Genomic DNA, 27118 nt, shown 5'->3' with positions numbered 1-27118 from the left:
GGGCTTATTTAATCAAACACTTGTGTGTATGAATGTGAAGGCTGTATGCAAATAGTTATACACACCAGAGACATCAACTGTTCTTTTCCAGTAAATTGACTCTACACACACAGGCTTACACACCCAAACCAGGGATGCAATTCTGTGCTCTTTGGACCCCCCCACACATACCTATCGTTTATCACACATTTGGCTTGAGGCACTTTGCCAGAATGTGGGCAAACAAAAATTGCAAACAAGAAGGTGCTGTCGTGTGTGTGAAAACAAAAGCACAAAGTATTTCAATAGTGTGAGCGCTGAGATATTATGATGATCTGTTCATTCGAATAAGCAGAAGAGATATAAGTGTGTGTGTGTGTTATAAGGTAACAATCTAGGGCCAAAGGAACCTTGCTAGCACAGGGTAACCATGGCAATGCATATTGTCTATTTCTGCATTTCAGGGAAGACAGGTCGCACAAACATGGCTATAGCTTTCTGTTATTTATCCAGACACACAATTTTGAGCACACAGCCTGCATAAATAATTGAAATTGTGGAATCATGCCAAAAATTGCTTATGTGTTCTTTGGACTTGGTTTTTTATATTGATTATGTATTACTACATTATTTTTTTTTAAGAGTCTATGCATTGACAACAAGCCTTCACACTGACCAGGTCTAGTCTCTACTAATTCAGGTTATGAACCCTTAAACCTTTATAAAATATAGTCCATAGACTATCTTAGTAAAAATATTCATTTTTATGATTGTTACTTAAATTTAAATGTGTGCTGAGAATGGCCTGCCTAGTCACTAGACCCAAATCCTATTGAACTGTTCTGGGATGAAATGGATTGCAAGGTCAGAAAGATATAACTAGTAAAGAACACCTTTGGCAAGTTTCACAAGAGGTACAGCAAAATATTTTAGCTAAATATTTGGGGATTTTACTGTTTGGATGCCAAGATTGTGTAAAGTTGTTAATAATGCTGAGTGCTAAGGAAGGATTTTTCAATAGAAATAAAGGGCAATGTTTGTACAGTATATATATATATATATATATATATATATATATATATATATATATATATATATATATATATATATATATATATATATATATATATATATATATATAAACTAGATAGATAGATAGATAGATAGATAGATAGATAGATAGATAGATAGATAGATAGATAGATAGATAGATAGAGCTGACAAGTAAAAAGGTATTGGAGGTCTAGGAAATAATGAAAAAAAGGGAAGGAAAGAGGTGTGGGTGTTCTCTGTGTAACCATCAGACAGAAGCTCAGTGCAACATAATTACACTAAATGCTGTCTCTATGTTACACAACTGTGCAGTGCTTACTCCTTATTCTTCTCTTCGAATAATGACAGAGGGAACAGGATCATAAGCCTGAGAAACAGATATGGCTACTAAATTTCCTGAGCACACAGAAAGACAATGTTATTGAACATCTCCTCTAAACATGCACTACAATATCAGACACTGGTCCAGAATGTTTGAAAACTAGCATCAGGCACATGCTTTAGGTTTATGCTAGTGAAAGTAAATGGCTGTACTTATTCACTTTGAATAAAAATGTCTTTCAGATCATTCAGCGTAAAAAAGAATTGCACAAAAATAATATTAATCCAATAAATTATGGTCAGAGGTGAACAAATCATAGATTCATGAGCTACTCCACAGAAGAAGTTAAAAACTGCAGATCAGTTGCTCTGGAATCTAACTGACAAGGGTAGATGTGGTAGCAGTTTTTATGTAATGACATACAGAGAGTTTGTTAGCTATAAATATATTGCTTTTCATTATGGAGCACATCATATTTGCAGCCAAAACAAAACAGAAAGCAAGTCATTTGAGAACCTTTTGCCTGTGAAAAGTAGGTTTTTTGTTTGATTTGAGTTTTTAAGTGTTTTTGAGTTCAAAAGTGAAAAAAAAAATTAATCCTGCATTTGAGCTGAAATTGTCATTCTGCAAATGCACCCTAATCTCACAATTTCACTTTAGGTTAGTCATCTCAAATACACTATATAGACAAAAGTATGTGGACACCTGACCTTAAGATTCGTATATGCTTTTTAAACATATTCCAAATTATTTCAGTAGGGTGAGGAGGCCTGGGGTACAGTCAGCGTTTCAATTGATCCCTGAGGTGTTCAATAGGCTTTAGGTCAGAGATATATGGCAGGCCAATGAAGATAAACATCAAAACCTGAAAATATCCCAGAGCTCACTTTCCTAGCGAAGAAAAAAATTTATGATTCTGCATCCGAAGACATCCTATACGACTGTGTGCGTTCAACTTTGTGATAATAGTTTTGGAAAGAACCACATATGGCTAGAAATGTCAAGTATCCCAATAATTTTGTCCATATAGTATACCAGTTCCTTTATTATTTGAGAATGTAATATACAACATATGAGCTATCACTAATGTTGGCTAGCTAGTAGCTACTCTACTTAAGATTGTCCGCTGCTGTTGCAATTTCAGTCCAAAATCTTGCAGAAATGTACAACGTTCACTATAGTAGAAAAGTACCAAGATGGCTCTCATTGTAAAAGTGCAATTAAAGTAGTGTTACAAGACAAAAGACAGGATTCAGTAAAGACATCAATATTTTTTTAATTAAAGTTAAACACCTTAATACTATGATTCTTTCCACTGTAGTTCATCCAATTTCCAGGATCCAGAAACTGTTTCCATAAGTGCTCTATCTTCTTACACTCCCCTACCTACCATTCTAATAGCACCTGACTTCACTCCTTCCTCTCTACACTCCATTTCTCATGATACAGCAAATCACTGTGATGATAAGGACAATAATTTGAAATTTGGTGCTTACATAACATCATAATATTATATTTGCTCTTATTTTATGTAAGCATCAAATGTCAAAATCTCCAGACAAGCTAATTAAGATGTGGCAACGATCTAGCACCAGCCTAAGATTAGGAAGCATTAACTCGCACTAAAGTTACAGGTGCATCACTCTGATGTTCGACATGTTTGTGTCCACTTCAGTCACTTCCTGTCTCTCCAGCCTGTCATCAGTCTCACTGAAGTATCCTTCAGTGCTTTTTTCCTTTCGCGATCCACCTCTTACAAGCCTCGTCCACCTACACACACACCAAGACATTTTACAAAGTGGCTGCTTCGTTGCGACAGAAGTCGCTGTGTTGGTAGAACTCCATGACACAAACACTCTCTCTCTCTCTCTCTCTCTCTCTCTCTCTCTCTCTCTCTCTCACACACACACACACACACACACACACACACACACACACACACTTTTCACACCTTCATAAAGTAATATTAATGTCATACTTTATTTATTCTAAAAAACACAGGGACCTGGATCTACTCTTTGCCTCTTGATATCACCTGGGTTAACAATACAAGAGGTTTGTTCTTATTCTGACCACACTAATTGGAAATTGAGAGCGAGAGAGAGAGAGAGAGAGAGAGAGAGAGAGAGAGAGAGAGAGAGAGAGAGAGAGAGAGAGAGAGAGAGAGAGAGCGAGAGAGAGAGAGGGAGGAAGAGAGAGAGGTGTGTACCCAAAATGCAGCCTTCTGAAACATTTGTCTTTTTAAACCGCCTTCACTGAGCCACTTCAGGTGTGAATAGGTCTATGTGTACAGTATTGTTTTATGTGTAAAAGGTTGACATAATTAACTTGAAATGAATGCTCACATGCATATATTCCATTAAATATAGAACCTATGATCTTTTAATTAGAGTAACCCATTTTTCTTTCTTCTCTCACCAGTTAACCAGTGTGATAATTGAATGTGTTCATACGCATGTAAGTGTGTGTGTGTGTGTGTGTGTGTGTGCATGTGTGTGTGTGTAAAACAAGATGATGTTACTTCTGACCGGGGCACTAGATGACTGAAAATAGGCACAGCAGTGTTACCATTTCAGATAATCATATCTCATTAATCATGCTATACTCTGCCAAGGTGGGTGTATGTGAGGTTGTGTGTATGTGTGTGAAACAGGTGTCCAGTTCCTCTTTGGCTAACCCTGGGTGACCAATTCATTATTTACTTAGACCAATTTTCATGACGATTCATTAGACGAAGTACCACATGGATCTAAATCTAGGACATTTAAACAGGTGGTAAATTATTTATTGAGAGGATTTTTTTTTCCAAAAAAAAAAAAAAAAAAGATCCAAATGAAGGTCTAGATGGCATTACAGAATACACACACATGCAGACTTCCTTCCTCATGTATGATTCCTGTAAAAAGTTTGAAACACCTATTCTTTTACCGATTTTTGCGACACCTGCATTTCTGTGGACAGATTAGTCCAAATGTGATAATTTGGGCTCCAACAGAAGAACATATGTAAGAAGAAGAACAGAAGAGAGGATGTTACCAGACTGCCTCACACTCAGAGTCAAAAGCTTAATGGTTTCGGGGTGTTTTGGAGCAGAGAAGATTGGAGACTTATTCCAGGTGAAATGGATACTGAACCCACCTGGCAACCCTTCCATATCTCAACACCATGCAATTCTGTCTGGACTGCAACTTCACCATATATGACACTGACCTAAAGCAAACTTCCAAGCTCAGTAAGCCTTAATTAGACAACAAACACTCAACCGGAGTGTTATCTATCATGGAATGGCCTGCCCAGTTACCACACCTAAACCCTATTGAACTGTGCTATGATGACCTAGATCACAACTAGCAAAGAACAAATGCCAACTTTTACAAGAGAAATGGCAAAGCTTTTTGGCTAAACATTTGAACTGACCGGGTGCCAAGACTGTTCAATACAAAAGCTTTTAATACAAGCAAGGGAGAATTTTTTACAAAAAAAAGTGTAACATCTGGACATTTATATATTTGTTTGGTCAAAGTAAATCTTTCTACCGTTAAATAACCTAGTTTGTTGCATAGAAACAAAAGGAACATGTATGTGTCTCTTTATTATGATAAAAGATACACTTCTTACAGCCACTGTAATACTTAACACTACACTAATTTACAATACTAAACTACTACACTACACTATAACAGTACGTTAAATAAATGGTATATTTTAGAAATAAATTTCAAAAATAACATTTATAATGGAAGTGAGTCCCAACGGGGCATTTAAGCATACACTCAGCTGGAACTACATCATAATTAATGTCTTTTTGCAGTAAAATGGTAGGAGATATGGAGAGAGAGAAAAAGAGAGAAAGAGAAAAAGAGATGATAAAGATGTTTTTCTATAAGTACTAAACTGTACATTTTCTTGTTGCTGTGGTGTCTGATTTATTGTAACTTTAAAATCCATAAGTAAACCAAAAAGGACATGGGCGTAAAAACTCATTTGTAGTAAACAGATTTATTGGTACACTACATTTACTGTCCCAGTTAAAAGATACAGTATACAGTATACAGTACATACTACAAGCACACAAGACCCTTCAACTATATTTCTTCTTTCTAATTTTTTTGGATATTCCCTTCAATAAAAAGAGTGAATAGCTGGATAGAAAATACTAATTCCTCATGCAGAAGCATTTCCCTCAGGCTACACCCTGCTTTTACAATATACCAACAAAAACACAAACTATTAAAAAAAGAATGTGGATGATTTAAAAAAAACCTTCCACTCATGGTAGATTTTTATTGAATTTGCATATTGAACCATTGTGATATGATGGGTGTGTGGGTTTCTTAGCAGCCTGTGCTTGAGAAGCTTATTAAGTTATAGAGGCTTACTTTTAATAGCCGGTTCCAGTGGCTTAATTCGAGATAGGTCTAATTATATTTGAATTATTAATTTAAGATTTTCCTATGATATACAGTACAGTATGTATCATGCTCTACAGGTGTGGTAACAAATCTGTAGTTTTACACTGAAGAAATCTGAATAAATTATATTGTTTTTATTTTAATTAAACAAATTACCTACTAGAAAAAAAGTAACAAAATAAAATAAAAAAACACAGTTTTAACATCAAATCAGCTACAGCTACCACCAAGCAGATTATCCTCGTCAAAGCCTGTCCTTGGGAACACTGGGCATAAGGCAGGAATACACCCTAGTTGGAACACCATTTTATCTCTAAAAAATGGAGGAACTATGTTGATAACATAACTAATGGCTGATTTTTTTTTTACTTAATATTAAAAATATTGCAATGCATGCCAAATCGAAATAAAGTGAATGTCGAATTTGTTGAATTTGTCTCTGTACTTTTAAAAATAAAACAAATACAAAATGCAGTGCAATCTGTAAACATATTTGTTCCTGTGTGCTACCCACCTCCTTTTCTACATTTCACTGGAAGGACGGAATTCATGTAATGGTTTGCAGAAAAAAACATAAATTTGTGGTGTTTTACTGAATATAGTAATTGAAACCAGACTATGTTTAGAAAAGAGATCCCAAAAAAGTATAATTGGTAAAGTCTAAGAATTGACAAGCTCAAGCTTGAATCAGAGTACTTCATGTACACCTGTAGCCTTCTTCTAATAGTTCGTGCAACATGCTATATAATATTACTAATGATGATAAACAAAAACAACAGCAAACCCCAAAAGAGCACAGATGAAAGATAAAAGTGGGCTTCTTCACCCCCCCCCCTCCTTGTCGAGTGAACAGCCAACTCTTCTCTAGATAATGAACAAAATAGCATAATCAGATGGCTTCTCATGAATACGCTAACTCCGAGGATGCTGAATGCATCTGGAGATGAGTACTTTTCATTGTGTGGAGGGTGAGATAGCAAGATTCTCAGCCGAGCCTCCTGATAAAACCACTCATGCTTGTTACTCAGTGCGTAATGAAGAGGACAAATCAGCACCATGGACAGAGACACACTTTTATACTACAGACAGAAAGAAACTGAGCAAAAGTGACTGAATGACCGCAGGTTGTAGTTTGTGGATAATAAATGAGGAGTTAAGATCAGAAGAAAAATAAAATCATGCAGAAAATATAATGCGTGTTGAAACAAAAAATAAAACTTTTTTGTGCAGGAAACCTGACGTGGTTAAAATATCTTAATTTAAACTTTCTATACATATATACTTTCAGAATACTTTTATATGTCAAGATGTGCACATACACACAAACAAAAACATTCTGCACAGGGCTGTAATTTGATTTGGGGGTGGGGGGTGGTGATTAATCGGTATGAGACGGCTTCAGTGTCACGTGCTTTACATGGCATTCCCATGATCCAATGAGCAGTAATTGAGAGCAATTAGATAAAAAGTCATGAATATTGATGTATATTCCATATTGATGAATTTTAAAAGTACAACTATGTTGCCTGGGGTTGGAGGTTTAGTGTACAGCTCTGCCTTAGCATTTGTGGAACGCTGCTCTTCGGGGACGAGGTTTTTGCAATATGTTGAATGATAGCACTACTCTGAACCAGCAGCTTGGTGAACATATATGGAACGCGTGCCACTTTTACGAACGTGACTCCAGCAAGCTCCAGCGCAGTCCGTGGTCGCTCTGTGAAGTGTGTCATGAGTGAGCACTAGGGCATCACACAATAAACAAAAGACCCGATTACTATTCTAGTCACGGCACGCATGCAGTAAAAGAGGAGAGAGGATCCGATGCAGGCAGCAACAGCAGAACAAACCCCTCCTACTCTTTCTCTCTCTCTTTCTGTTTCACTCTCTCATTCTTTCACTGCCCTACCTCCTCCTCCTTTTCTTCATCCCTCCATTTCTGTCTTTGATCTGACCATTAAAGCATGACTGAGTAACTAAGTATGTGCACAGCATGAGACTGTTTGTATAGGGTATAAGAGTGCATGCACCGGTCGCTGTAAATGCTTATGGTTTCTGTGCATGAGTATGTATGTGTATGTGTGTTTTTGTGTGTGTGTGTGTGTGTGTGTGTGTGTGTGTGTGTGTGTGTGTGTGTGTGTGTGTGTGAGAGAGAGAGAGATTCCACCACTCACCCTGGCTGTTTGCTCCCCCCTCTCCCTCCTCACACTCAGTGAGGTTGTTGAGCATCCTGGCTCTCAGCTTCTCCTCGTTTCCCTGGTAGTTCTCTCCAAAGTGTCCCCCACTGGTAAAAAATAAATAAAAACCACGCAATCCCACCCAAATTCAGGGACAGAAGAGAGAGAAAGATGGACAGTCACCTTCTGTCCTCCTTTTTTTCCCTGCTGGGGGGTGAGAGGACGAGCAGCACGGTAGAAATAAAAAGAGAGTGATTTTTCTCTCTATGCTGCTTCTCTTCTTGCCGTCGTCCCTCTTCTCTCTCCCTGTTCTCTCTCTCTCTCTCTCTACTTGTTCTCTCTCTCTCTCCCTGTTCTCTCTCTTTCTCTCTCTTTAGGAGGAGGAGGATATCGTAGAGAGCATGAGCTGCAGGAGTTGGATGATAGAACACATTCGCTGGCTCACCAGTTCCCACATAGAATGCTGGACATATACAGTATATGCTATTTTATGTTCACAAGACTACAGTCAGTGAACATTGAAATCAGTGGTCCTTAAGGTTAATGTGATTATTCCTTGGGCTTCACCGTAGTGTTCAGTCTCCTCAGAGACTGAACAAGAAAGAGAGGGAGAGAGAGAGAGAGAGAGAGAGAAAGAGAGAGAGAGAGAGAGAGAGAGAGAGAGAGAGAGAAAGAGAGAGAGAGAGAGAAAGAGAGAGAGGGGATGGTGATTGGAGCATGAAAGAGGGAGGAGAGAGGTCTGGAGCAATGCAGAAGACAGGTTCTTCATCTCTTCTCATCTGATGTCAGTCAGAAGGTGATATTACGTTTAGAATTCCCACCATCCCACCCCAACCTCTTTCTCTCTGTCTCTCGCTCTCTCTTTCTCCTGACTGTCTACATGGCGGGTGCTGATTTTGGTTTTGTATTTTTTAGGTTTAAACTTGTGGAACATAAGATCTGGTCATTATTCAAATTCAAAGAAAAGACGAAAATTCTAAAGTGTTCATATGCATACCTCAAAACATAAATCCCTGATGCACCTCCAAAAGAAATAAGAACCACTGTACAACCACACACAAACACATACACATTCTCTCTCTTGCCTCATTTCTAAATGTCTATGAAGACTTCAAATAGAAATGTCCTAAATGGCAAAAGAGGGCAAAGAAGGAATATGTGGCAGTTTTTACTTTGTGGTGACATTTATCATGTCCTTTGAGAAATCTATCTATCTATCTATCTATCTATCTATCTATCTATCTATCTATCTATCTATCTATCTATCTATCTATCTATCTATCTATCTATCTATCTATCTATCTATCTATCTATCTATCTATCTATCTATCTATCTATCTATCGAGAGGGAGAATGGCATTAGAGGCTGATTTCGAGAACATAATAAAACAAACCTGTGTTAATCTCATAAATCCAGCAATGTCATCACTGCTGCCGTGGCAACCAGAGTCATTAATCTGCTGTACTCAGAAAATGACAGGTCTCCATACAAAGGCATGTTCGCTCCAAAATAAAATCCCATAAACAGAAAGGATCTTGTATATTTTATTTAGTCTCTGATAAGGTGTCACATATGCATTACAGCACAATGAAATTCTTTCTTTTGCAAATCCCAGTCTGGTAGGAAGCTGGTGGTCAGAGTGCAGGGTCAGCCAGATACATGGAGCAGAGATGGTTAGGGGCCCTGTTTAAGGGCCCAACAGTGGCAGCATGACAGTGCTGGGGCTTGAACTCATACCTTATGATCAGTAACCCAGAACCTTAAGCATATTCAGTATATTAGGTTCAGAAGGGTTAGTTCATTAGTGTTGGTTTAGTAGGGTTAAATCTATAGTGTTGATTTGGTAGGATTGATTCATTACAATTAGTTCACTAGTGTTGGTTTGGTAGGGTTTATTCAGTATAGTTGATTGTTGCAGTACAGTTCCTTTCAGTGGGATTGGTACAGTAGCTATAGTAAAGCAAATTTAGCTCAGTAGGGTTGATTTAGTAGGATTAGTTCAGCAGACATAGTGCTGTAGGATTTAGTCAATGGTTCAGTAAGGTTAGTTCAGTAGGATTACATTAGTAGTTTTAGTTAAGTAGATTTAATTTAGTATGATTAGTTTGGTAATGCTGGTTCATTAGCATTAGTTTAGTAGGGTTGATTTAGTAGGGTTACTTCGGTAATGCTTGTTCAGTAGGGTTAGTTTAGTAAGGTTAGTTTAGTAATGCTGGTTCAGTAGGGTTAGTTTAGTAGGGTTAGTTTGGTAATGCTGGTTTAGTAGGGTTACTTTGGTAATGCTGGTTCAGTAGCATTAACTTAGTATGTTTGATGTAGCAAGAGTGGTTTTAGTAGTATTATATGTTCAATAATACATATGGTCAATAATGTTTTTAAGTAGTATAGTTCAATATTGTTGCTTTTGTATTCTGGATTCAATAGTGTTGGTTCAGTAGGACTGGTTCAGTACATTTAGTTAAGAAGCTACAGTTTAGGTAAAGTTTATTTAGTAGTGTTGGTTCAGATGGGCTAGTTTAGGACCTTCAAATAAGTATTTTAAACTCTTAGTTTCTCAGTGTATTATGTAGTTGGAAGTCAAACATCTGTAACAATGGTTGTATCAAGTCAAGTCATGATGTGGCTATACACTTGGCCTTAAAGAGATAATATTTATTGCCCCCAAATTTGTTTACTCAGAATAATGTGTATACACACAGCTCTAAGGTGGTGGCGCGTAAGAGAGTTGGTATTAAAACACACTCACATATTATATGAAGTGATAGAGATCCTGAAGAAATCCTCTCTTTTTTCATGTCTCACTTTTATACCCAACATTTCTGTATTCATTCATGTAACTTAGGTCTGAGTAGCTCAGACTGAGAACAGAGGTACTTTGGGGGTTTCAGTGGTGTCTGGTGGAATTGATGAAGGCAGAGTTAATCTGAAATGGTGTTAATTCTTAGTGTATATACCAAGAATATATATGCACGTGCATGTGCTTCTTTTGAAAAGAATAGGTCTGAAGAAAGTAATTTAGGACAGACAGACATTTTAATAAACATGAATCAAAGAATAACATAGCAGTGTTAGTACTGTTCATAAAATATAATTTCATGAACATAATAAATAATAATAATAATAATAAAAATAATAATAATATTAATAATAATAATAATAATAATTATAGTAGTATGTGCCAAAATATACTTTAAATTACTATATGTGTTGCTGAGGTATGATGTTATACTGAAACGCTACAAAAACAGAAACTGCCTTTCCTCCAAATAACAGTGCTATGAGAGCAGGAACTGTGCCAGAGCATCACACCAACATTGGGTTGATGGCTAGAGCTATCAAACACATGGCTGTTATCGTGCCCTTGAGAAAAGCTCTTAACCCCACACTGCTCTAGAATTGCTGAATCCCCCGTGGTTTCCCTCACACGCCAGGACAGGGGAAATGAAATACAGCAGGACACACTGGCCGCACTCATTCAAAGGTAAATAAAAGAGTTGGCTTGGATAATATAGTAGGAACGTGCTGGGTTATGATGGTTGAGCGACTGAAGAATTGTTTTGACACACACATACGTACATGCAAACCGCTACGGGTGATAAGAGAAGCCTTTGTCAGATGGAGGATGTCAGACTTTTATACGCTTCACTGAGTCAATGTTTTTCAGCACGTACAATGTAATCCTATCCCTATGCAGGCACTAAGCAACATTCAATAGAGAATCAAATAAGCTTAACTAATAATTACTGTCTATGAGCTGAAACAGTGAATAATATAACCTTCTCAGGCAAGCCTCATCACTCAGCAGCTGACAATGTACATTAGCCCTTAAAGAAAGAATTGATTTACATTCTTAAACAGGAGCACAAAGATAGCTGGAAACCAAAGTCTCTGACAGTGACATGAAAGACCCGGCCAGTGTAAACAGCAGCCATATCGACCTGCTCAAGGATCCCACTTAATGAGAAATGCTCCCTGATGGACAGTTGGAATACTTTCTTAATAAGTGAAGATTGATTTATACTGAGCAGGGATGGTGCAATATGACCTCTTATTATTTCGGGCTATATTGTATGTGTGTAGTGCAGGGGATTGCCATGCTTAAAATCTACACCTACATACAGTACATTAAAGGCACAACCCAAACTCCTTTTATTACTTGGGCATCAAGGTTAAAATAAAGGAAACACAACCAGGCCTACTTATCACTATTGCAACAAATGGTCTAGTTGCAATACACAAACACAGTGAATACCTGTATCTAAACCATCATTTTTACCATAATTCTTTAATCTGATTGAAAGTCTGTGTGTGTGTATATATATATATATATATATATATATATATATATATATATATATATATATATATATATATATATATATTATATAACTTAAAAAGTTAAATATTCTAATGGTCGTTAAAGAAATAAGATATATAAGAAATAAGAAATAAGTAATAATAGTTTTTTTAGCAGCATTGTGTTTTATTTTTTTCACAGATATTAACCAAGGCATAATAAAAATATCACTGTATTATATCTTAGCAAACCTATATCTTATCAGATCTATAAACGAGTATGTGACAGCACTTAATTGTCCTGTCAGTTAGTGTTCATATGTGCCTTTATGCCACTGTCATAAAATGTAATTTTCTTTCAAGTTGGTTGCCAAAACACCCTTAATTAACCCATATGAGGTAAATTACACATTTGCACATAAGATAAAACACGAAGGTATGTTTTCTTACAGTCGTAAGGTGTCAATAATGTAAACATGACATGAGAATGAGAAACATGACATGAGAACAGAGACATTCCTGATCACCTGATCATCATCTTTACTCTGCTTGTGGATTATGTGGTGGATGTTCAGCCTGGATACATGCATTAGGTAACAAAATGTAAAAATCATTTGAATTAATTTATTAATATGACGTAAGGTCCAGTTACCAGCATGGCACTAAAACAGGTAGTAGTAATGGCTACTTCAAATTCCACCAGAGTCGTTCAAAACATAAGTATCTGTACTTCTATTTAAGTGAAGGATCTTTGTACTTTTGACATCTCTGGTAAGGACCATAAAATTGATTAATGAAGCTAATTGCTGCTATGCTAGAGAACACACCCATTAACTATACAGGCCAAAAGTATTGAAATAGAAGTATCGAAGACCGATTCATTATTTTTTATATACACTAAAGACATTTGGTTTGAAATCAAAAGATGAATTTAATAGAATAACTCATATATATAGAGATAAGCTACACACTACAAAATCTTCAATTGAGAGGTTTTAGCCTGCCCAAATTAATCAGCAGACCAGAATTATCATTTCAACTTCTGAAATAGAAACAGAAAAAGCACCATTAATAGAAAAATGCAACAATTTGATGATGTCAGTTGGTCACAGGTCTTATGTATTAATTTCAAGCATAATAACAATACACACCCAATTATTCAGTGTTATTTGCAAACACCATTGTTCCTCTACTTATGCTTACCTAAAGAGTAGGTTGTCTGCCACCAAAGCTAGCCACTGGCACCAGCAAAATATCACCATAATGTCAGATGTTACTACTCTCTTAGGGACATCTGGTCCCAATGAAGGCATAAAATAACAAATGCTCCCCTGCTCCCCACCTACCAAAGAACACACACAGTGATTCTGAGTGGCTTAATTAACTTAGAAGTAATTCAGAAGTAATGCTATAGCACGTGAGGACAACTGGGAAGGACACAAAGTCTGTTGTGTCACATAAATAGTCACATGATTAGACCGTGCTCCCCTCGTCGAATCCTCATCCATCACATCGCAATTCAGGCAGACAAAGCAATCGAAGCAACAGCTGCTCTATAGCTTTTTTCAATTATCATTGCAAGTCCAAGCCAGTATGCAACTATTACAAGGCTTATCAAAGGAAAAAAATGGACTGTAAAAAAAATAAAATAAACACCAAAAAAAACAAAAATGGCCACAGACAAAAAGTTTAGCAGAATAAAGCATTGCCAGTTGAACCTAATCTGAAGACAAATTATGGAAAAAAGGCCATGGGAAAATTTCAAGTCTACTTTAACTATACAATGTATTTGTTTCTCTCCACCTCTCTCTTACCCTACTTAAACAGCAAGGCCATCAGTATCTGCAAAGCTCTCCTAAGGTAGCCTGTTTGGAGGGGAAAAAAAAGAATGGGAGATGAGGGCTGAGCGCACATCTTAAATAGTGTTCTTGACAGAACTATTGAAATACAGGCTGAGGTATTTTCCCCCCTCAGAAAACCTTCAGGAGCATGCTGATGAAGACATGACAGGAAACTGCAGCACAGTGTATTTTTTAACACTCGAAATCTGACACATCGGAGTAACAGGGTAGAGTGTGCCTTCTGAAGGCCTAAGAGAACAAAAAACTACATCTGACAGAGGACCTAATCTGGTTCCATGTTAGAGACATTCATTAATATACAGTATCATATTTGTTAATTAAGAAGAACCCATCTCTATTTAGACATATAAGGCAGATATGAGTTTTTGACATCAGAAGGCCAATATGTGGCAAAGAAATTGCATAGTGACCCACTTTTCTCCTATCAGAAAATGGACATTAGAAGAAACAGCAATAAAGCAGTGATGTTCTAAATAGCTCTGATTTGCATAGGCGTGATCTTTAACATGTATAATGATTGACCCTCAATTCTATATATAACACAAAGGAACAATTAATCACAATTGACACTGCAACAAGTCGGGTTGGAGGGCCGTCATCCCATAAGGAAACCTCTACTGAGGCTGGCTCACAAGAAAGCCTGCAAAACAAACAGTTTGCTAAAGACAACCTGTCCAAGAGAATGAATTACTGGAGCTATGTCCTGTGGTCTGATGAGACTAAGATAAACTTGTTTGGCTCAGATGGTGTCCAGCATTTGTGGTGACGCCCTGGTGAAAAGTACCAAGAACATTGTGTCTTGCCTACAATTAAGCATGGTGGTGGTAGAATCATAGTCTGGGGCTGCGTGAGTGCTGCTGGTACTGGGGAGCTGCGGTTCATTGAGAGAAACATGGATTCCAACACGTACTCTGACATTCTCAAGTAGAACATGATGCCCTCCCTTGAGAAACTGGGCCAAATTACAGTTTTTTAACATGATAACAACACCAAACACACTACGAAGATGACAACTGCCTTGCTAAGGAAGCTGAGGGTGAAAATGATGGAGTGGCAAAGACCTGAACCCTATTGAGCACCTGTGGCACATCCTCAAGCAGAGGGTGAAGAAGCGTCATGTTTCCAACATCCAGTAGCTTCGTGATGTCATTATGGAGGAATGGAGGAGGATCCCAGCAACAACCTGTGCAGCTCTGGTGAAATCTATGCCCAGGAGTATAAAGGCAGTGCTGGATAACAATAGTGCTCACACAAAATATTGATACTTAGGACACAATTTTGACATGTTGACTTGAGGGTGTACTCACTTTTGTTGCCAGCTTTTTTGACAATAATGGCTGTATGTTGAGTTATTTTTAGAGGACAGTAAATCTGTACTGCTATACAAGCTGCACATTGACTACTCTGAATAGAGTAGTCAGAAATACTGTAAGGCAGTAGAATTTACTCTGGGCAAATCCAATTACCTGCATGTATTCAGACAGCTTGGTGAAAACTTAAGGTCCCTGAGGAAACCCACAATAACGTGGCAAGAACATGCAAAACACAAGCTCAGGATGACTATGTTTTGGAGACTGCAGCAGAGGTGTGCTGCCCTCTATACAATGCATGGGCTACATGGATTGGAGGCTAAATAAATAAAAATGTTATTTTTATGTATTTGAGCCAGTTTGTTCAGAAATATGGTGAACATATTTTCTAGAGCTCAGTAAGGCAATATTAAGAAATAGCAAAAAAATAAAGAAATAGATTTTGCCATATTACCATGTAACTGTGTCTTAATTTAGAACACATTACCAGTTCTGTCTGAATAATATATCAGATACATACAGTACATTACATTCCTTGGATATAGACACAGGCATTGTGTCTATATCCAGATTGTCTGGACACAAGCAAAATCCTTCTACACATTGTTTTCTCACAGTAGTTAGGTTGCATTACATTTTCATTCCGCCTTTTCACCATGCATTATTTACTAATGTGCAATAAGCATTCCTCCAGCCAGGACTTACCACCTAGTGCATTAGGTTACATTACAGTCGGGTGTACAAAACATTTGTAGTAAGTGCCAGCATTTGGTACAGAATTCGGGTTTAATCCGTCATAATGGAACTCTTTCCCCAAGGTCAAAAAGAGGGGGATATGTGTGCAAGAACAGAATGAGTTTCAGGACCCACTGTGCACCCTACGCACGTGTAGGTGATAAAAGGTAATATTGACAGAAATGCCAATATCGCTAACAAGAAAAAATAAGCAGGAGGAGATAAAAAACAGAATTTTTTCCATACACAATTCGAGCTTGTCAGTGAAGTTGGTGTATATATTGTGCACCAAGCAGCAGTAAGAGAACTGGTGAGAAACAACACTGCTGTAACAGTAACTCACTAATAAATAGAATATAAATCAGAGTATATTCTATTGGCCAAACACACAACAGTCCTGCCATCTAATTTTCGACTTGTTCATGGCTCATAACTGTCTGACTCAGAAAAAAAGAAATGAAATGAAAGAGTTAATCTTAAACAGTTCCCTATGTCATAAATCAGTTTATAGTGTGCATGAGTTTGGGTACACACTTTGACACTGACACCTCAAATTCTGCCAACATGACTACATACCACATAATAAACCTAATTTTCTTATCAGCCAAAACCCCAGACATAAAATATAATTTTTTTTGTCATATAAATTGATCTTAGTCACAGACACATGATTGATTCTAGTACTACAAGTAGGATTGTAAGCTAGCTAGTGAATAATAAAAAAAAAATAGTTAAACATTTAAAAGTCTACTCAAAGTCTGAAACAAGCTGTACATAGAAACAAACTATATATAGAAAGTCAAAGTAAAAAAATCGCCAATGTAAGTAATCAATTGAAAGCTATAGCAATGATAACAAGCTTGATATATCTGTAGAAAAAGTTGGCTGAAAGTTTGATTGACTCCCTGAACTGCCCTGACTAATGCATTCAAGGCACAGCCAAAGTAAATGCTACAGAAAACATGCTGTTTTATTTGCTGCATCATTTCACATTCAGAGATAGAAATGTTAGCAATCGGTACTGGGGAAATATTGCGAACCAGTGCCTTTTATTAACCTTTCAACTCCACGAAATAAATAACTCTCTATAATCACAGATCTAAGAGGGAATTACATCTGTGATGTGCTGTGAGAACACGGTATAGAGAACCAGAAGAAGAGAAGCATTTGGTCCTTATCAAATGCTCAAGCATGTGATGAAACAAGCCCTCCTGGCTAATTCATTCTTGCAAGACTGAGGCAGCTGTTTGAAGTATTCACACTTCGAATATGAAGTGAAGTGCAAAGTTACTTGCTTTGTTAGTCATTAAAAATATATATAGAATAGAACAATTGAAAGATTTATTTAGACTCATTCAGATTTGTTTAGAACAGTCTACCTTAGAACCAGTCATGCCAAGTATCAGTCATTTTTTTTCAGCAAAGTTATTTATGTATAAAATATATATACATAAATGCACAGGAAAAGTTACTTGTATTCAGACATGAATTAGCAATTGAGTGCTGTAACTGAATTTTTGAGTGGCTCGGTCATGATCACCTACCGGATTGGGTTGCCAGGGTTTTCTTGTGTGTTGTGATTGAAATTTCACGTAAAGCAAATCACATTTCTCGGCCAAAATGTGCCCAAAAAAATCACACCAAACGGCAGCCTGAAACCGAGTAAATTTCATTAAATGTGTTTAACATTAACATTATACTAAAGCTGAGTTTTATGCAATTGTGATAATCATGTTAATTTGCATGGTGTCTCCAAAATCGTTTTTTGACACTGTAAAAAGCATTTCACTACAAACTCAGAATAAAGATGAACTAAGACATGCATTTGTTTCGTTGTCAGAACACTTAAGCCCATAGATATTAGAGATAAAGTTGACCTTTTTCAAGACTCTGCACATCTGCTTAACTCTACTGTGAATATCTGGACCACTGTATGTAATGTATATATAATTTTCCATGTTTTTGCATACAATTGTTTCTAAGCATCCAATGTGTATGCATGCTCATCATTTACAGGCATCTTTGCGCAGGCTTGCTCATTAGCCCAAAATATAAAATGTCATTATCTCCTGCGGTGACATTTCTTTTCACTAACCATTCACTACTAGTCCACAGCTCAGGATACAAAACACATTACATTTTTAACAGCAAAATGGCCATGTATACAGTGTGTTCCTCAATGAAACACATTTGGGCAATTTCACTATAGCTTTTCAGCAGTGTAGGAGTTGCAGAGCTGTATTGCTGTTGTCACAAAAGTGCATTGGGGACGGAAATTACCTCATTAAAATGGCTCGTTTTGAAAAAGAGAATGGGTAAACAGGGAAAAGGTGACTAAGAGATTGTAGCAATTTCACCAAACTATTCTTATACCAAAAGGCAAAAAAAATATCTACACAAATATGTCACATTGGACAATGTTGGACAACTAGAAGCTTGGTAGAAATTAGTCTAAGGAGGAAGATGAGAATGAATGAGATGGAAGACAAACAGAATATACATGTGATGGTGTCTAATTTGCGCTGTGTATTTGGGAGAAAAGAGAGAGAGAGAGAGAGAGAGAGAGAGAGAGAGAGAGAGAGAGAGAGAGAGAGAGAGAGAGAGAGAGAGAAAGAAAGAAAGAAAGAAAGAAAGAAAGAAAGAAAGAAAGAAAGAAAGAAAGAAAGAAAGACTAAACCAAAAGAAGAGATTTTCGTTGTAGCTAGCTTTGGTCACAGAAGCCGATAATTTGTAACAACAATAAATCTTGGAGGAAGGAGAAAAGACAAGAACAAAGTCTGGTATTTAAACATTGTAATGGATATAAAAAGTCTACACACTCCAGTTAAAATGGCAGGATTGCCAAACCCAACCACCCCCCCCCACCCCCCCTTCTAATTTACACTGTATATGTACAAATTTGTTCATAAACTCTAAATATTTTATAGAAAAAGGATACATTTGTTTTTTTTTTTGGATAAGCCATTAACCAGCATTGACGAGCTAAAAGGTATAATTATTTTTTTATCTTCTTCCAACTAGAAGACTAAAAGTAAATGGTTTGTAACTACTTATGATGAATTCCACCTTGATAAAATGCCCAGTTAAAACACACCATCGTGCTTCACCTTGTTATTGTGCCCTTTTTTTTTATCATGCCAAATCACACTTTGCCACCTGGTTTGTGATCATTTAGTTGAGTTTGGATGCATTTTTTTTTTTGGATGCAGAAAATCTCCACCCCATGGCTCCAGCATTAAGGATATGAGATTGTTGTCACATACAGTACCCAAAGTAATCAGGACTTGTCAAATATTCCTGCAGCTCTTAAGGTCGTAGGCCTCAAGAGAGCCATAGGTCTCTTGGCAGCCTCCCTGGTAAGCTTTTATCTTGTGGTTTTATAATTAACCATAAGAACTCAAACCACAAGAGCAACATTCTCAGCTCAACTCTGGGACTCTCGTTCCTCTCAATCAATCGAATCCAAACACTAAATAACTCCTGCCAGCCATCTGTTATCTGTGAGCAGTGGACAATCACCCACATCAGATAGAGGCGATCGATCGACACCTGCGCTGGTCATCAGTGATAACAGTCAGCCCAGTGGATAATTTTTTAGATGATCTGAGCAGCACAGACCTTCTTCACTCTTGCTTATGGGCTGCAGATAATGAGATTAAAGACGCGCAAATTGCTCTATTAAATTACGCCGATGTAGAGGAGGTAACCAGATAAGCTTGCATTCACACAGTGATGAGTTTTGCTGATGGCTCTGTGCATCATGTGTTGTAACTTCAGCTTAGAATTGTGTTTCAGCAATTTCGCAATTCATTTGTCAAATCGAGTCACTTTATAGGTCTCTGGATGGTGCTAACAAAAACACTTACTACTACATACAGTGAGGAAAATAAGTATTTGAACACCCTGCTATTTTGCAAGTTCTCCCACTTAGAAACCATGAAGGGGTCTGAAATTGTCATCGTAGGTGCATGACCACTGTGAGAGACATAATCTAAAAATAAAAATTCAGAAATCACAATGTATGATTTGTAAACTATTTATTTGAATGATACAGCTGCAAATAAGTATTTGAACACCTGTCTATCAGCTAGAATTCTGACCCTCAAAGACCTGTTAGTCTGCCTTTAAAATGTCCACCTCCACTACATTTATTATCCTAAATTAGATGCACCTGTTTGAGGTCGTTAGCTGCATAAAGACACCTGTCCACCCCATACAATCAGTAAGAATCCAACTACTAACATGGCCAAGACCAAAGAGCTGTCCAAAGACACTAGAGACAAAATTGTACACCTCCACAAGGCTGGAAAGGGCTACGGGGAAATTGCCAAGCAGCTTGGTGAAAAAAGGTCCACTCTTGGAGAAATCATTAGAAAATGGAAGAAGCTAAACATGACTGTCAATCTCCCTCGGACTGGGGCTCCATGCAAGATCTCACCTCGTGGGGTCTCAATGATCCTAAGGAAGGTGAGAAATCAGCCCAGAACTACACGGGAGGAGCTGGTCAATGACCTGAAAAGAGCTGGGACCACCGTTTCCAAGGTTACTGTTGGTAATACACTAAGACGTCATGGTTTGAAATCATGCATGGCACGGAAGGTTCCCCTGCTTAAACCAGCACATGTCCAGGCACGTCTTAAGTTTGCCAAGACCATTTGGATGATCCAGAGAAGTCATGGGAGAAAGTCATGTGGTCAGATGAGACCAAAATAGAACTTTTGGTTCATAATTTCACTAAACGTGTTTGGAGGAAGAAGAATGATGAGTACCATCCCAAGAACACCATCCCTACTGTGAAGCATGGGGGTGGTAGCATCATGCTTTGGGGGTGTTTTTCTGCACATGGGACAGGGCGACTGCACTGTATTAAGGAGAGGATGACCAGGGCCATGTATTGCGAGATTTTGGGGAACAACCTCCTTCCCTCAGTTAGAGCATTAAAGATGGGTTGAGGCTGGGTCTTCCAACATGACAATGACCCGAAGCACACAGCCAGGATAACCAAGGAGTGGCTCTGTAAGAAGCATATCAAGGTTCTGGCGTGGCCTAGCCAGTCTCCAGACCTAAACCCAAAAGAGAATCTTTGGAGGGAGCTCAAACTCAGCGACAGGCCAGAAACCTGACTGATCTAGAGAAGATCTGTGTGGAGGAGTGGGCCAAAATCCCTCCTGCAGTGTGTGCAAACCTGGTGAAAAACTACAGAAAACGTTTGACCTCTGTAATTGCAAACAAAAGCTACTGTACCAAATATTAACATTGACTTTCTCAGGTGTTCAAATACTTATTTGCAGCTGTATCATACAAATAAAGAGTTAAAAAATCATACATTGTGATTTCTGGATTTTTTTTTTTTTAGATTATGTCTTTCACAGTGGACATGCACCTACGATGACAATTTCAGACCCCTCCATGATTTCTGAGTGGGAGAACTTGCAAAATAGCAGGGTGTTCAAATACTTATTTTCCTCACTGTACTAAGCTAATAAAGCATTATTAAGATTATGATATTTAGTATTTATTTTATTTGTATCTGAAGAAGTATTCGAATGTTCATACTAAGCAATACATTTATGTCTTTCAAAAAATCTCACATACTCATAACAAATTGTTCTTAATAATATATTAAGAGGCTATTAATTAAAAGATGAAAACATATTTAAAAAACATTTTTTCCTTTAATGCCATCTAAGTAGACTGCAGCAGTGAAATGTGCTAATGTGAAAGTTAAGCAGTTGGTACACAAATAATAGATGTTTTTATAAGGGCCCTGGGGAATTAATGTTGAATACAGTGTAACATGCTTAGGCAGATAATCATAAAATATTTTTTATACATGAATTATTAAGTTAGTAGGAAATTGTAAGCATTGAGTGCTTAGCTTGAAACACAGAAAGCCTAATTAAGGTTACCGTAATTTCCGGACTATTAAGCGCACCCATATATAAGCCTACACTGAAACTAATGAACTTTACACAGGCTTTAACGAAAGACAGTGTCTGTAACGCGGTGTAACGGGTGAAATATGTTGTGGCTCCTTTAAGAGCAGAGCGGTATTTTGGGAATAGCTTGCCGCCGCATTTTCCGGTATTACTGCGTGTGTGCAAGACCGAAGAATATGTCCTTATTATTTTCTGATGCTCATTTCTAAGTTTCTTTGACTAACACGTAATGCTGTTGCCAAGAAAAATAAAAAAGCAAGAGTTTTGGAAACCTGTCTGTGCTTATATGATTTCTGTTGCAACTGAGTTAGCGAGCTCTCCCATGACCCAGACTCAACGTGTTACAACGGCTTGTATCTAAACAGTAGCCTTCCAAGAAAGTCATTGTTCACTGTCTTCCTCCTTCCTTACACAACTATTTCTCTTGGGAGTTTTTCTTTTGGCATCGTCGTGCGTTTAAAAATCACCACAGATGGAATTCTTTTCTCCCGATGCCCTGCAGCTCAGAACACAGGTGAGGTGCGTTTTTTCGTTTCCGTTCGAAAATTTCATTTATCTAATATTATGTCGCTACGTTTTTTGGCTTGAAGTTTGTGAAACCGGGAAAAACCCAGGAAAAATCCATAAATTAGCCGCTTCAAAGTGTGGGGAAAAAAGTAGCGGCTTATAGTCCGAAAAATACGGTAATATACACCCAAGCACAGAAAACAGAGAACAACTACAGTAGTAACATCCACCAACGTGAGGTCTGAAAAATTACACAAGTTCAGGCTTCGACCCTGAGCCCAGGCAATCCACCTGGGTTTTGTTGTGTTTTCCACCCCCCCCCCCCCCCCCTGCCCCCCAAATAAATTCCAGTAAACTAGTGACTCTAAATTGCCATTGTGTGCTCATGGTCGCCCAGCCAGTGTAGATTATACCTCATGTCCAGTTTTTCTCAGATTTAAACCTTACAAAGATGAGACCACACAAATATTCCCTACCAGCTGCGTCTATATATGTTTTTTCCTACCCTCAAACCTAATTATAAACTGTGTTTTTGTCACTAGCTAATCTGATAATGAAAGCCGAGGAGACGTCGGCCACAGTAATAGGATTGTAAACAAATGAAAGAGAACGATTCAAGACTCCTTGGCTTTCTTTCCGTCTGATGACAAATTCACAACAAAGCACATAAATGCAGTCATTAATCCCAGAAGTAATGTCTAATGAGGGCAGTATTTCATTTCATTCCCCTTTAATTCTCTTTTTTTCACCTTTTTTTGTCACATTTATATTTTTTTTACAAAGCAGAATCTGAAGGTGATATAATCGAAAGATTCCAGCTTCCTTAAGCTTGACACCAATTATCTGAAAACAAGGAACATATATAATGGAAAATGCACATGAACTTTAGTTTCTAGTTATGGGTGAGTGCAGGTTGTGACATGAACAATTTACATGTTAAAGATTTCCATAAAACGTTGGTATGAATGACATGGCTGCAGCTGTGTCAAGCTTTGAGAAGAACCGCACTTCAGGTAGATGACATTTCTGCACATCTAGGCAGGCAGCATTGCAATTACAGATATTTGTCTTGCTCGAGTCATGAAGCAAATGTGGCCATTAATCTAATACGGCTCACTGGAGTGCTCCTGCAACAATTATAAATCCTGAATACCAAATGAATTGCCAGGAAATAAACAGAAGTGCTCTATCAAATAGAGTGAGGTTTTTTATTTGCTCCTCCCTGCTAGGTTCTTCTGGCATGTGGTCTATACTGGCTGCCAAAAACACATTCATTTTATGCAGCAGAATCTCTTCGTGTTTTTTTTTGTTTTTTTCTTTGCACTCACAATATGAGATAAAATACAACAGGAAAGTGTTAAAAGTTTGTGTGCATTTGAATGAAATTACTTTTATGCGCATATATATATATATATATATATATATATATATATATATATATATATATATATATATATATATATATATATATATATATATATATATGGGCGGGGAGTGGTGGCTCCAGCGGTTAAGGCGCTGGGTTGCCGATCGGAAGGTCTGGGGTTCAAGCCCCGGTATCGCCAAGCTGCCACTCTTGGGCCCTTGACCCTCTAAGCAAGGCCCTTAACCCTCTATGCTCCGGGGGTCCCTTACGAGGGAAATATCAAGGTCTGTGACGTCGGAGTGACGTGGGGGCCACCTTCCCGTGGGCTCACCACTTGCAGGAGGGACCGTAAGGGACAGTGCTGTGAGGATTGGGCAGCAGTCGAAGGCGGGGGCCTGCTTAGACTGCTGCTCCCGCGACCCAAATTACGGATAAGCGGGAGAAGATGAATGAATATATATATATATATATATATATATATATATATATTATACTTAATTATGCCATTGACAATGTCAGATCTTTCTTTAAAGATCTGACATTCAGATAGTATACGATTATAGCCAAATAAGCATTTGACTCTGGAGAACATGAGGATTAAGAATGTGAGAATGCAATTTTGAGCAAAACTCAAATACCATGATGTCTCTTTAAACATTTGCCTTTAAAATGCTACTAAAATGTCTTGCCCCTTTCATTTCTATGCCATTTTTATCAAAAAGCAGAGAAAGACAGGCCAGAGACAAAATGAGAGTCAACGAGATCCTAGTGGACACTTATAGTAAAAATATATCTATATAATTATTGACTGCACATCATCTCCTGAACAGATGTTTTTTGGATGGTACAATAATGACACTAACGTGATATTATGGATGGCAGCATGATGATGAAACACATCAACATCACTGCTGAATGAAGAAACAGTCTTTAAAAAAACAAATAAGTATTTTTAACTTTGTTACTGTACTTACATAGATGTTTTGAGTATTTTTGTAATTTTACTCAGAAATCAAAAGGGAATTCTTTTATTTATTTATTTTTTTTACCTTTTATAGAAGTAATAATTAAGCAGGGTACTTGTTCTTTTACTCAAGTACAGGATGACTGATAAGTTACACTGATGCTAAGACATGGGAACACAGACATTCATTTTTCACCTGCAAACTGCATCTACATATGGTGTATATTCCTAATAAAATGATCATTCTGTGTAGCTAACAAAAGCATAACATATAATATATAATTTAATTTACCTTTACCTTGGATTATTTTTCTACATTTTGATTTCATCCCTTTCTAAAATGCATCACGTCATAAAACTTAAAATACACTGAAAATCTGTTAAAAACCGCTCGGATATTAATTTCATACTATGGTTAGGGACACACAAATTCTGCTCTCGAATACAATTTAGGAGGGATAGTAGGGGAATTAGGACATAGCATAAGCTTACATGATCACAATCACGATCAGGTTCTGCTCGACTGACTTCTGATTGCACTCACTTGATTCTTATCGCACACCCTACTATAAATACACACTCTGGACATTCAGTCGAATGTGATGTAACCCTGCCTGACTTACCAAGCCTTATTATCTGTGTTTCATATTCTGTTTTTTTATCATGCCTATTTTTTTGCTCTCTGATTTTTTTCCCCCTGTTATTTTAACATATTTTGATTCCAATTGTCAGCCTTTTTATTTTTAATTTTTTTAAATAAATATATTTTCCTGCATCCATGCTGAAGGAATTTCTAAATTGGGCATAAGACAGTATTATCCTTCTGATTATCTAGATTAAGTATGACTACATGTTTGTGCATGCTTTTTGAATATCTAATTATAAAACAGCAATCAAAGAGTCTAAATATGCTCCCCTGTGGCTTGCCCAGGCTGATAATAAGCAGAGGTCTCAGCACAATGCTCAATAAGGCTTTGAAGCTCTCCTGCAAATATTAGATATGCTTGCAGCAGTGTCTCCCACTGTATGTGCATGTTTAGCGTGCTTATCGTTAAGTCAATTGCATGCATGAAGAAAAAGAAAGTGGGTGTGTATTAACATATGCCCCTAACCATCTGCATGTGCCAGGATGCTGTGCAGGTAAAGGATAAACATTAGGGAACATGACTGATAATTAAAAACCAATTTAATTGAACTCATTTATCACAACGTAACGGTGGGCTCCAGGTGAGCAGCCATGTTGTTTTCCAGAGTCACTTTAATGCTTTAACATTAGCGTCTCATCTGAGTCTTATCAGCCAAGTCTAACAGTTAGAGCTGGAGCAATGGAAACTGATGCAAGCATCAGTCATGCTTGAGAGAGCTGGACGCAAGTCATTCTGGTTTGGTGCCACGGTTGCATGAGAAATGAGAAGGTCCTGCTGGTAATTAGAGGAAAAAAATGATAAAGTGTTTTTTTCTTATCATGCTGCTGTGTAAGTAAACTGCATTTCGTTGCTATGTACCTGTAATATGCAATGACAATAAAGTTCTATCTATCTATCTATCTATCTATCTATCTATCTATCTATCTATCTATCTATCTATCTATCTATCTATCTATCTATCCATCCATCCATCCATCCATCCATCCATCCATCCATCCATCTATCCATCTATCCATCTATCTATCTATCTATCTATCTATCTATCTATCTATCTATCTATCTATCTATCTAACTGTCATGTGCCAATAGCTAACATTATCCTTTCTCATTATCATAATTTATCTTCTTTAGAATAATCAGTTCAGATATGCTGAAGAGTTTACTGCTAATATATTCTTATGTCACATTAGATTTCCAGCACAATTATTGAAAATTATAACAAGCTGACTCATTTCAAGATGTCCCAGATTATACATAGCTATGTTGTTTTAATGCTTTATATAATCTCTAGAGGGCTTATTGCTAATTAAAGAAGAAGCAATTTTTTTACTTATACTTCTCAGTTGCACTGTAAACACACCCCATAACAGCATTACCATACCAGACCACAGTAGCTGAAATTTCCTACTGGTTTTCCATACATGCTACCATGTCTACATTTCAAATGATTTTGAATATCTGAATATCTTAAAGCTTAAGTGCATTTATGCTTCAATACCCCAGATCCTATAACATATAACTGCTTTATTTTAAGCAAACAACAGTGTCATG

At 37.3% G+C, this 27118-nt stretch overlaps 1 protein-coding gene across 12 annotated transcripts in view; it reads right to left on the bottom strand.

Moving 5' to 3' along the window:
• Nucleotides 1-27118, bottom strand: part of slc12a5a (solute carrier family 12 member 5a) — a 137320-nt gene that overhangs the window by 77503 nt on the left and 32699 nt on the right. For 5 of the 12 annotated variants that reach the window (XR_014531463.1, XR_014531464.1, XM_083529071.1 and 2 more), the window contains exon 1: nucleotides 7938-8533. The exons of the other annotated variants lie outside the window; for them this stretch is intronic. Coding sequence is in view for 3 of the 5 variants with exons in the window: in XM_083529071.1 (XP_083385197.1) it covers nucleotides 7938-7992 (55 nt within the window). In the remaining 2 variants the exon portion in view is untranslated. Of the gene's footprint in view, nucleotides 1-7937; nucleotides 8534-27118 lie in introns of those variants that run through there. 12 annotated transcript variants of the gene reach the window in all.

This window comes from Silurus aristotelis, assembly GCF_946808225.1.
Source record: "Silurus aristotelis genome assembly, chromosome: 2".
NCBI classification, from domain to species: Eukaryota; Metazoa; Chordata; class Actinopteri; order Siluriformes; family Siluridae; genus Silurus; species Silurus aristotelis.
Note: the sequence above shows the minus strand (reverse complement) of the source record. Positions and strands in the feature narration are given on the sequence as shown.